The sequence below is a fragment of the Simochromis diagramma genome, unplaced genomic scaffold, assembly GCF_900408965.1.
Source record: "Simochromis diagramma unplaced genomic scaffold, fSimDia1.1 OVJJ01000205.1, whole genome shotgun sequence".
Taxonomy (NCBI): domain Eukaryota; kingdom Metazoa; phylum Chordata; class Actinopteri; order Cichliformes; family Cichlidae; genus Simochromis; species Simochromis diagramma.
This window is the reverse complement of record NW_024386782.1, coordinates 12,623,353-12,634,369: the sequence shown is the minus strand read 5'-3', so window position 1 is coordinate 12,634,369 and position 11,017 is coordinate 12,623,353. Positions and strand designations below refer to the sequence as shown.

At 39.0% G+C, this 11,017-nt stretch overlaps 1 protein-coding gene across 1 annotated transcript; it reads right to left on the bottom strand.

Annotated features, from left to right (window-relative positions):
- Window positions 1-5,033: 5,033 nt before the first annotated feature.
- On the bottom strand, window positions 5,034-9,794 carry LOC120727553 (deleted in malignant brain tumors 1 protein-like). Its single transcript, XM_040021880.1, has 5 exons — window positions 9,667-9,794; window positions 9,249-9,311; window positions 8,834-8,866; window positions 5,621-5,929; window positions 5,034-5,512 (listed from the first exon to the last, which is right to left on the bottom strand). The coding sequence occupies exons 2-5, from the start codon at window positions 9,286-9,288 to the stop codon at window positions 5,163-5,165; spliced, it is 732 nt and encodes a 243-aa protein (XP_039877814.1). The 5' UTR covers window positions 9,289-9,311; window positions 9,667-9,794; the 3' UTR covers window positions 5,034-5,162.
- Between the last annotated feature and the right edge of the window lie 1,223 nt (window positions 9,795-11,017).

The following is an 11,017-nucleotide window of genomic DNA, read 5'->3' as shown; positions in this document are numbered from 1 at the left end:
GCCGCAATGATCCAAACAGATTTTTTTTTTTTGTAAGTTACATTCAAATGTTTTATTTGTGAATATATTGTTGGGGAAAACTAGTTTCCTGTTTGGGACTGGCAGAGAAAAAAGAGAAACAGATGCTCCTGAGGGAGTTATTTTAGAAAGAAGCTTTAGGTAAGCTGCACATTTGCATGGTTCAAATTAAAGTGTTTTCAGTGTGGGAAAATGCTTGATGTACTGAGCTACATCACACACTGAGGTTTCTGTGGTTATTTTACAGCAAAGTCCCAAAAATATCAATCAGAGGATCTAGCATCTTAATCTATGTAACTGTGGTTTAACAGAAACATCACATCAGTTTGAGACTGCAGGTGGAACAAATACCTGCAGCCTTTAGACGTCTGCAGAGAACTGCAGCTTTCAAGAAGTAATCTTCACTTTAGCTTTCTCTTTGTTGTGAATTACAGAACTGGTAAGAATAACTAATTCATTTTTATTCCATCTGCCTCACAGTAAAATATTAGCTTCATTTGTCATGGTCACGCAAATTACAAAACTTTAAGACACAACATACTGTACAGATAAGTCGTCCATGTAAAAGTTGAGGAAACAGTTTATTTGAACAATACAGGGAGTGCAGAATTATTAGGCAAATGAGTATTTTGTCCACATCATCCTCTTCATGCATGTTGTCTTACTCCAAGCTGTATAGGCTCGAAAGCCTACTACCAATTAAGCATATTAGGTGATGTGCATCTCTGTAATGAGAAGGGGTGTGGTCTAATGACATCAACACCCTATATCAGGTGTGCATAATTATTAGGCAACTTCCTTTCCTTTGGCAAAATGGGTCAAAAGAAGGACTTGACAGGCTCAGAAAAGTCAAAAATAGTGAGATATCTTGCAGAGGGATGCAGCAGTCTCAAAATTGCAAAGCTTCTGAAGCGTGATCATCGAACAATCAAGCGTTTCATTCAAAATAGTCAACAGGGTCGCAAGAAGCGTGTGGAAAAACCAAGGCGCAAAATAACTGCCCATGAACTGAGAAAAGTCAAGCGTGCAGCTGCCACGATGCCACTTGCCACCAGTTTGGCCATATTTCAGAGCTGCAACATCACTGGAGTGCCCAAAAGCACAAGGTGTGCAATACTCAGAGACATGGCCAAGGTAAGAAAGGCTGAAAGATGACCACCACTGAACAAGACACACAAGCTGAAACGTCAAGACTGGGCCAAGAAATATCTCAAGACTGGTTTTTCTAAGGTTTTATGGACTGATGAAATGAGAGTGAGTCTTGATGGGCCAGATGGATGGGCCCGTGGCTGGATTGGTAAAGGGCAGAGAGCTCCACTCCGACTCAGACGCCAGCAAGGTGGAGGTGAAGTACTGGTTTGGGCTGGTATCATCAAAGATGAGCTTGTGGGGCCTTTTCGGGTTGAGGATGGAGTCAAGCTCAACTCCCAGTCCTACTGCCAGTTTCTGGAAGACACCTTCTTCAAGCAGTGGTACAGGACGAAGTCGGCATCCTTCAAGAAAAAAATGATTTTCATGCAGGACAATGCTCCATCACACGCGTCCAAGTACTCCACAGCGTGGCTGGCAAGAAAGGGTATAAAAGAAGAAAAACTAATGACATGGCCACCTTGTTCACCTGATCTGAACCCCATTGAGAACCTGTGGTCCATCATCAAATGTGAGATTTACAAGGAGGGAAAACAGTACACCTCTCTGAACAGTGTCTGGGAGGCTGTGGTTGCTGCTGCACGCAATGTTGATGGTGAACAGATCAAAACACTGACAGAATCCATGGATGGCAGGCTTTTGAGTGTCCTTGCAAAGAAAGGTGGCTATATTGGTCGCTGATTTGTTTTTGTTTTGTTTTTGAATGTCAGAAATGTATATTTGTGAATGTGGAGATGTTATATTGGTTTCACTGGTAAAAATAAATAATTGAAATGGGTATATATTTGTTTTTTGTTAAGTTGCCTAATAATTATGCACAGTAATAGTCACCTGCACACACAGATATCCCCCTAAAATAGCTAAAACTAAAAACTACTTCCAAAAACATTCAGCTTTGATATTAATGAGTTTTTTGGGTTCATTGAAAACATGGTTGTTGTTCAATAATAAAATTATTCCTCAAAAATACAACTTGCCTAATAATTCTGCACTCCCTGTAAAACAGGAACCACCTGGTAGCAGGAAGAAACTCTATACCACAGTTGTGATGTGAAGACAATTTACTTTCAGTGTGTGCATGTGACACATAATAGCCAACTAAACACTGGACGTCAGATAGAAGTCCAGATCATGTCTATCTTGGGTCCTTGACCAGTTCTCGATATCTATACGATGTCCAATTTATCAGCCAACAGTGATCAAACTTGGACGTCAGTATGACGTTCAACATTTGAACTTTAAACTGGGTCATTTCTTTGGACATTATGTGACAGTTTTATTCCCAAGCAGAGAATCCCAGACCTCTCTTTCCGCAACCACCTCCTCCAGCTTGTCTGAGGGAAAACCAAGGCGTTCCCAGGACAGCCGAGAGATATAATCGCTCCAGCATGTCCTGGCTCTGCCCCGGGGCCTCCTCCCAATAGGACATGCCCAGAACACCTCACCCAGGAGGCGCCCAGGAGGAATCCTTGTCAGGATCCGGCCAGGCACAACCTGAAAAAGGGACATGGGCCCATCTTAATGCAGGCCTACCACCCGGAGGAGGCACAGTAGGGGTCGGGTGCATTGTGAGCCGGGTTGTGGCCAGAAGTGGAGATCCTGGAGGACCGATGCCCGGCTACCAGGACTGGTAATCAGGATGGATAGCAGAGCTGTACGTTTTAAGCTGCCGGATTTTTGGCTTCACAACCCTCCTTTGTGGTTCATGCACATCAAAGCTCAGTTTGCTCTTCGGGCCGTTTCAGCCGGCGACATGCAATACCATCATGTGGAGGCCTCACCGGATCCACTGTCCACCCGCCGTGTGATGACCCTCCTCCAGGATCCCTCCTACCCAAGGGAAATACACTACTCTCTGTCACCAGTTAATTCGCGACACCAGTTAATCTGGAACACTGGAACGTCAGGTTGAAACGTGCCATCACTGGTATATGAACTATCCACTCAACAATGCGCACATTTTGCAAAGTTTCTGTGAGAAGCTTTCTGCTCCAAATCCACTGTGCAGCTGCTCACTTTTGTTTTAGCTCAGGAGGCTGCACCATCTTTCAGATGTCCACTGATCACGCTGCATTCCTTCACATATAACTGTTTCTGTCCAGAAAACATACCCTCCACCCTCTTAAAACATGAGACTAAAGAGGCTATACACGTAGAAGCATTATAAAAATGACACTGAGTCTAAGTTTGTTTTTGAAAAGATGTCCACAATGATCACATTTGGACTATAAATAGCCCGTACATGGAGACAAATCTATGCATTCATCAGAGGTAAAAAACAAAACAAAAAAACACCTGACCAAAATTGGAAGTCCAAAAATGACTTATAAAAGACGTCACTTTGCACAGTGGGAGTGAGTCTCATCTATTATAACAACATGGCTTCATAGTAGAAGAGTCCTGGTAGTGAACTGGCCTTTCTGCATTTCAGACCTTTTTGATGGATCAAATAAAAATGACATAATAAACAGGAGTCGAGACTGTTGAGCAGCTTGAATCCTCAGTCTGGCCAACATTTGTTTCCCGTAAGTCCAGCAGCTGGTCTCCTCAGTTGTTTATGTTCTGTTGTTAAAGTAAGAGTCGATGCTACACAGTGGTAAACACGACCCTGTCCATGTCTCTTTAACAATTATCTATTAAAGCTCACTCAGGTCAGACTCCAGTCAGACACAAAATTCATGCATAGATTCATGGTTAGCAGTTATTATAAATAGAATGTGTTTATTCACTTAATGTGTGTGCACTCTAAGAGGTGACTGAGGAGTGACTGTTGAGTGTTGCTGGTACTAATTCTTACTCTGGATGGCATTACCTTGGCCTCCAGTAACGCTGTGAGGAACCCTGGAGTCATTTTTGACCAGGACATGTCCTTCAACGCACATATTACCGTAAACAAATATGTAAGACTGCTTTCTTCCATTTGTGCAACATCTCTAAAGTTAGAAATATCCTGTCTCAGAGTGACGCTGAAAAACTAGTTCATGCATTCATTACTTCCAGGCTGGACGACTGTAATTCATTATTATCAGGAAGTCCTAAAAACTCGCTGAAAAGTCTTCAGCTAATCCAAAATGCTGCAGCAAGAGTCCTGACAGGGACTAGAAAGAGAGAGCAGATTTCTCCTGTTTTGGCTTCCCTTCATTGGCTTCCTGTTAAGTCCAGAAGTGAATTCAAAATCCTGCTCCTCACATACAAGGTCTTAAATAATCAGGCCCCATCTTATCTTAATGACCTTGTAGTACCATATCACCCTATTAGAGCACTTCGCTCTCACACTGCAGGCCTACTTGTTGTTCCTAGAGTATTTAAAAGTAGAATGGGAGGCAGAGCCTTCAGTTTTCAGGCCCCTCTTCTGTGGAACCAGCTTCCAGTTTGGATTCGCGGGACAGACACTATCTCTACTTTCAAGATTAGGTTTAAAACTTTCCTTTTTGCTAAAGCATATAGTTAGGGCTGGACCAGGTGACCCTGAATCCTCCCTTAGTTATGCTGCAATAGACATAGGCTGCCGGGGGATTCCCATGATGCATTGAGTTTTTCCTTTCCAGTCACCTTTCTCACTCACTATGTGTTAACAGACCTCTCTGCATTGAATCATATCTGTTATTAACCTCTGTCTCTCTTCCACAGCATGTCTTTATCCTGTTTTCCTTCTCTCACCCCAACCGGTCGCAGCAGATGGCCGCCCCTCCCTGAGCCTGGTTCTGCCGGAGGTTTCTTCCTGTTAAAAGGGAGTTTTTCCTTCCCACTGTCGCCAAAGTGCTTGCTCATAGGGGGTCATATGATTGTTGGGTTTTTCTCTGTATCTATTATTGTGCGATCTACTGTACAATATAAAACGCCTTGAGGCGACTTTTGTTGTGATTTGGCGCTATATAAATAAAATTGAATTGAATTGAATTAACCAATTGATAAATCATTGAAATACATACTTTACTTCTTATATTAAAAAATGTTATATTTTCATTATAATAACCTGTAGTGGGTGTAACAAATCAATACAGTATTTTCACTGTCACTTTATCACTGTAATATAAACAATAGTACATTTCATTACCAGTAACAGAGACGGTGACAGAGTCACTTGTAGAGATGCTGGAGCCGTATGAATATTCACACTGGTACAATCCATCCTTGTCAAAATCTACTTGGAGGATCTTGAATGTAGCAGAGTTGATAGTTGATGGTTTTTTCTGACTGAATGAGCCTGAAATCTGCTTCAGAGTAAATTCTCCTTGTGGAAGCTTTTGTCTTTGAGGTGATATTGAACAAGTGATGCTGACATCACTTCTCCACTCAACTTTACCAGCAGGAATCATGAAGATTCTGGGCTTTGGGAGGATCACTGAGGAAAACAGAAATCACAGAGAGAAAGCGTGTGTAACAATAATGACAAAAGTTTTATCTTGATTATATTTATGATTTTTAGTATTTACAAAAAATCACTTCTCACCTGAGCAGACAACACCAGCATCCTTACTGTGTGTACAGTCATGTGTCCCAAATCCTCTGTGCTGACACTCAGTCAGAGATCTCTCACTTCCTGAACAGGACACATCATCAAGCCAGATGGATCCACTTCCCTCACCAAAGCGGGGTGATACAGCAGCACTCTGTGCCGTTCCACAGCCGAGCTCTCTGCAAACCACCTCAGCATCATTTATGCCCCAGTTATCATCACAGACTGTTCCCCAAGTGTCGTTGTAAAAGATTTCGACTCTTCCAGAGCACAAAGTGCTTCCAGATAATCTGACTGGCACACCTGGGCACAGTAAACAAACACAATTAATTTCAGAAATTAAAACAATCCAAACCTGCAATCCTTTGCTCAGTGTACACACTGAACTGATTATGAATTATAAAGAAAATACTGACGGGACAGATTCATTGAATTGCTTCATGCTAACACTTGTTCAACATTGCCAGAGATTTAGTATGAACCACAATGAGGAGTGTGCATGCAGTATGTTCATATCTGAAGTTAAATTAAAAAAAAAAACAACAAAAAACTTTCAACTGGGAAGTGACAAATCCAATAGTGTCAATTGAAATATACCTCATGGATCCCACATAAATACAGAGGTAGATATACATAGACCACATGAAACAATGGCTCAAATCTAAAACTGTACAAATATTGCAACCTTAATTATTACATATTTGCCTTTGATCAGTAATGTTTCTTACCTGAGCAGATAACACCAGTGGAGAAATAAATGGCTGGAGCTCCACACAGACAGACGTTTTTCTTTTTAAGAATTAGCAGTTTAAAAGGATGATAGAAAAAAACATATTTCTCTGTAGAATACAGCTACATTTACAGGGGGACATTTTATTACTGAATATGGCACAGCATGGCTGTTTAGGTTCTCAATCATCCAGGTCATGGTAATCCAAGGAGTTTGGAAAGAAAAGGCACTGGACTTTTTAAAGTTTCTTGAAAACGTTTCTTCTCTCATTTGAGAAGCTTCTTCAGTTCTAAGTCCAGGAGGCAGATGGTTTGTGTCGTTAGCTGTTCAAGGATGGTCATTCACAGTGGACATAGAAGGCTTTTTTCACTCCTCTTTCAAACCATCTGTCTTCTCTGTCCAAAATGTGAAAATTGGCATCCTGAGAGAGTGACATTTATCCTTTAGATGCAGATGTATAGCTGAGTCTTGTCTTGTCGAGGTGCCTCTTCAATGTTGTGCCATGCATTTATGAAGTGCCTGTTTGGTTTCTCCAATTTAGAAGTCTGAGCACTGCTAGTTTGGGTTTGAAGTGCAGTTGGATATTGTGCATAGAGAAGACTCTTCTGAGTCTTCCTGAGTTTCTCTGATCAACCTGCTACATGTTGTTCCGTTTGTCATTCTGTTTCTTCCTAGTTGGTGTTTGACCTTCTTTCCTGTGCATCTTTGCCAGTTTGATGAAAGCCCAATTGGGAAAACCACATATTTTAAGAGCACTGACTGACACCAATGGAAAGGTCCAGAAACTTACACTGGATCCAAAGAATCCAGATGAAACTTGATGTGGTCTCACTCTTCACTTCTTCAAGACTCTTAAGGGACAACTCCCACTAGAACTTAACAACCTGGGACTCTCCATTATTTGGTCATAGAACAGAAAAAGCTTCTCGATTGAGAGGCAGAACATCTTCAGGAACCTTCCAGTCACTTTTCTTTCCAAGCTAATTAGGTGGCACAGTTTGGCACAGTTTGGCACAGTCGTCTTTCAGCCCCGACCGCATGTCCATGCAAGTGCTGACAGGTGAGAAAGCTGACATGTCACGTCATGTCAGATTCTGATGTGTCGGGTCCACGCTTTGTGTTTAGGTCTTTGCGTGGAATCGTTAACCTGCTCTCAATTGTTGTTTTAGCTGTTTGTTGGTTGTTGGAATGAAAGCTTTAATCTGAGATTCTGGTGTTTCTTGCAAAATACATATATATATATTTAATAATCAATTCAGGATTTAATGAATCGATATTGCATTATTCAAGCTAAAATCGATTTTAATCTGAAATTGATAACTGAAACCCACAACTAATGCATGTGGCAAAAATGTGATAAATAAGCAAATTCACTTAGAAAAAGAAAAAAAAGAAGACAATAAAAAAAATAGAAAAAAATATAACAAAAAAATATAAAACAGCCGCAGTGTGCAGCATTCATGTTTCACGAAGAAAAATGTCTTTGAGCTTTAAAAAGAAAACTAAATTACTGGCAACATAATCTAAATGTTACAAAAACAATTTAAAAAACGTAATTATTTCAAAATCCTTGATTTATTAAAAATATGAATTTTAACTTAACATAAAAACAGATTGAATAACTGTAGACTGCATTGCCTGAAACCTTCAAAATAAGATGCTCTCTGAAATGTAGCAATAAGTTTAATTTCAACACTATTAAAACATGATTCATGATAGAAGCTTGTAAAAATACAGGGCAGTCATTATTGTGCAATGTGATGGTGCTAAAATAGGAGCTAAATGACTTGCAAACAGATAAATATGGCCTAATATTATAAACCAAATAAATGTGCTACAATTGTTTTACATTTTACTTTTCCAGTTGACATGGATAATCCTGAAAAGAGTTATTGTAGTAAGTTTAAGTTTTCATTAAATGTTTTTTATATTTGATTTTCATGCTAAGTAAAAAATATTTATATGTACATAAAAACGATAATAATACGGAATAACATGGTCACACACTGCTGCTGTACAACGAATAGTGCAGAGTTCGTTTTTTTCCTATGAGTTCTGATCCAAACAAAGTTTCTTAGTTTATAATTTTTTCATCTACATTAAAATGCAAAATGCTGCTTTTAAAGCAACCCTTCATTCCTTGAACACACACACACACACACACTCACACACACACACACACACACACACACACACAAACATATATATATAGGTTAATGTGTACCTATTAAAACAAATTTTCAAATGTTCATTAGTACTGTTGGTTTATATTTTAAACAATTCATTCACTTATTCAAAGAAACTAATAAAAGATCTAATCTAATAAAAGAATAGATAAAAATAAAGCATTGCATGTATCAAAAGAACAAAAGAGGGAAAACGTGGATTTAATGTAATTTAATGTAGCAAAACTGTTTTATCTGGTGGTTGGCAAAACATTTGTGAGTCTGATGCTGTTCACAGAAAAAATGACTGACCTGCAGATGCTGAAGATGCAAACAGATACGAGACTGTAGAAAAGAAAATATAACTTATTATGCTGAAATAATGAACTGTTCTTGTTTCTAATTTGGATGCAATAAATAACAGAAAACCTTTAAGGAACTGAACGCTGATTTCCAGGGGGGTTGGGGACCCAGCCAATACACCCCCCCCCCCCCCCCCCCAAATAAAATTATGAACTATCTTGCATAAATAGGCTGTTCATTTTCTTTAGTCATTTCAGCTACATAGTTCCATGTTTAATCATCTGGGAATTTACCCAGATTAATTTATTTAGACAGAGATCTTGACGACCCCCCCCCCCCCTTCCCCAATGTTCAGCACAAAGTTATGCCCATCGTTAGTATAGCAAAGAAAGAAAATAATTCATTGATGTAAAGTTCATCTCACCGATGGTCAAATAGAAGAAGTTTCTCTGTTGTGTCCACATGGCTGAGACTCAAAATGTGTTCTCTGTAAAATGAGTCATCAGTGACAGAAAAGCTCAGTCTGTGGTCTACCCAAAATCCATGAAAATCCATGAAAACAGCTGCAACCTGCTTAAACTCCTGACCGCAAAATACTAATGTGTTCATAAACTGTTCTTACACATCTAGAATTCAGAAATTGCTCAAATAAAATGAGTTTTTTTTACACAGCAAATGTTTCATATGTTTCCTAAACTTGTACATGGACGACTTATCTGTACAGTATGTTTTTTTAACTTTAAAAAGGTTTTGTAATATGGATGACCGTGACAAATGAAGCTAATATTTGAAGATTCATTTTACTGAGGCAGATGGAATAAAAATTAATTCATTATTCTTACCAGTTCTGTAATCCACAAAAGTTAGAAAGCTAACGTGAAGGTTACTTCTTAATAGTTGCAGGTCTCTGCAGTCGTCTGAAGGCTGCAGGTATTTGTTCCACCTGCAGTCTCAAACTGATGTGATGTTGCTGTTAAACCACAGTTACACAGATTAGAAGACATTAGATCATCCGATTGATATTTCTGGCACTCTGCTGCAAAATAACCACAGAAACCTCAGTGTGTGATGTAGCTCAGTACATCAAGTATTTTCCCACACTGAAAACACTTTAATCTGAACCATGCAAATGTGAAGCTTATTTAAAGCTTCTTTCTAAACCAAGTACCTCAGGAGCATCTGTTTCTCTTTTTTCTCTGCCAGTCCCAAACAGAAAACTAGTTTTCCCAAACAGCGTATTCACAAATAAAACATTTGAATGTAACCTACAAAATACTATATTTTTCCTCTTTGTTTGACTAGACTGGTGAACAGAAATCCATGGGCTCAGAATTTGCATCAACAGAGATAAAGAGATATAATACGAGGGTAAAGCACATGAAGAGGAAGTAAACATTTCATACCTTCCTCAGAGGTTTTAACCGCTGACAGTTTGTTCCAGCCTCAGTGATACTTGTTGATGACAGCTAAAAACAGGTGTCTGAAACCAGTCTTATCAAATGTCTGATCTGAAGTTACAATCTTACTCAATTACATATTTATGCAAGCACAGCTCTGCCGTGACAACCTACCAACTTAGTAAGGAACTCATGCTGTAAATATTTCTATTCATCATTTAATTTGATATTTATTTCATTTTATCCGCAATAGTTTAGGACCAGGGGGTGTTTAAAAGAGCATCACACCCAAATGTGTATCAGAAACAGTGAGGAAGGCCATGATGATGATGCCATGTGATATTAAAGACATACCATACTTCAATTTGAGTTCAGACATTTTTATGAATATTTTCTGGGTAATTGTTAGACAAAGATCAGCCTGTGCTTTGATTAGTTCAGTAACAAATGAACCAGTGACAACTTTACTATCTATATTTCATAAAAGGTTATTTTCAGATTTAGTCAAACTTTCTGCAAAAGAATGAAGATTCATTTCTGCAAGCGTTAAAAATTGTAATGAACTTATGTTTCACGTTGACATCTGGTGGAGGAAGTGTGCATATGTGCTTTGTGAACTTAGGATGAATGCTAAATGTGATCTAGAAAGTAATTAAAACAACATAATTGTATACATGATATTTGTTGAAATATTTTTTTAAATTGTGAAACTTTCTTCAACTGTTTATATTTAATGAGGATGGTAACTACAGGGGTCCAACAAACAATGGCCATGCATCATACTGATGTCTTTGGA

Coding starts and splice junctions, on each gene's coding strand:
- LOC120727553 (XM_040021880.1), bottom strand. CDS start 9,288: ATGTGGACACAACAGAGAAACTTCTTCTATTTGACCATCG. Junction 8,867..9,248: donor CTTCTTCTATTTGACCATCG/GTGAGATGAACT, acceptor TCTTTTCTACAG/TCTCGTATCTGTTTGCATCT. Junction 5,513..5,620: donor TGCTGGTGTTGTCTGCTCAG/GTGAGAAGTGAT, acceptor TGTTTTCCTCAG/TGATCCTCCCAAAGCCCAGA.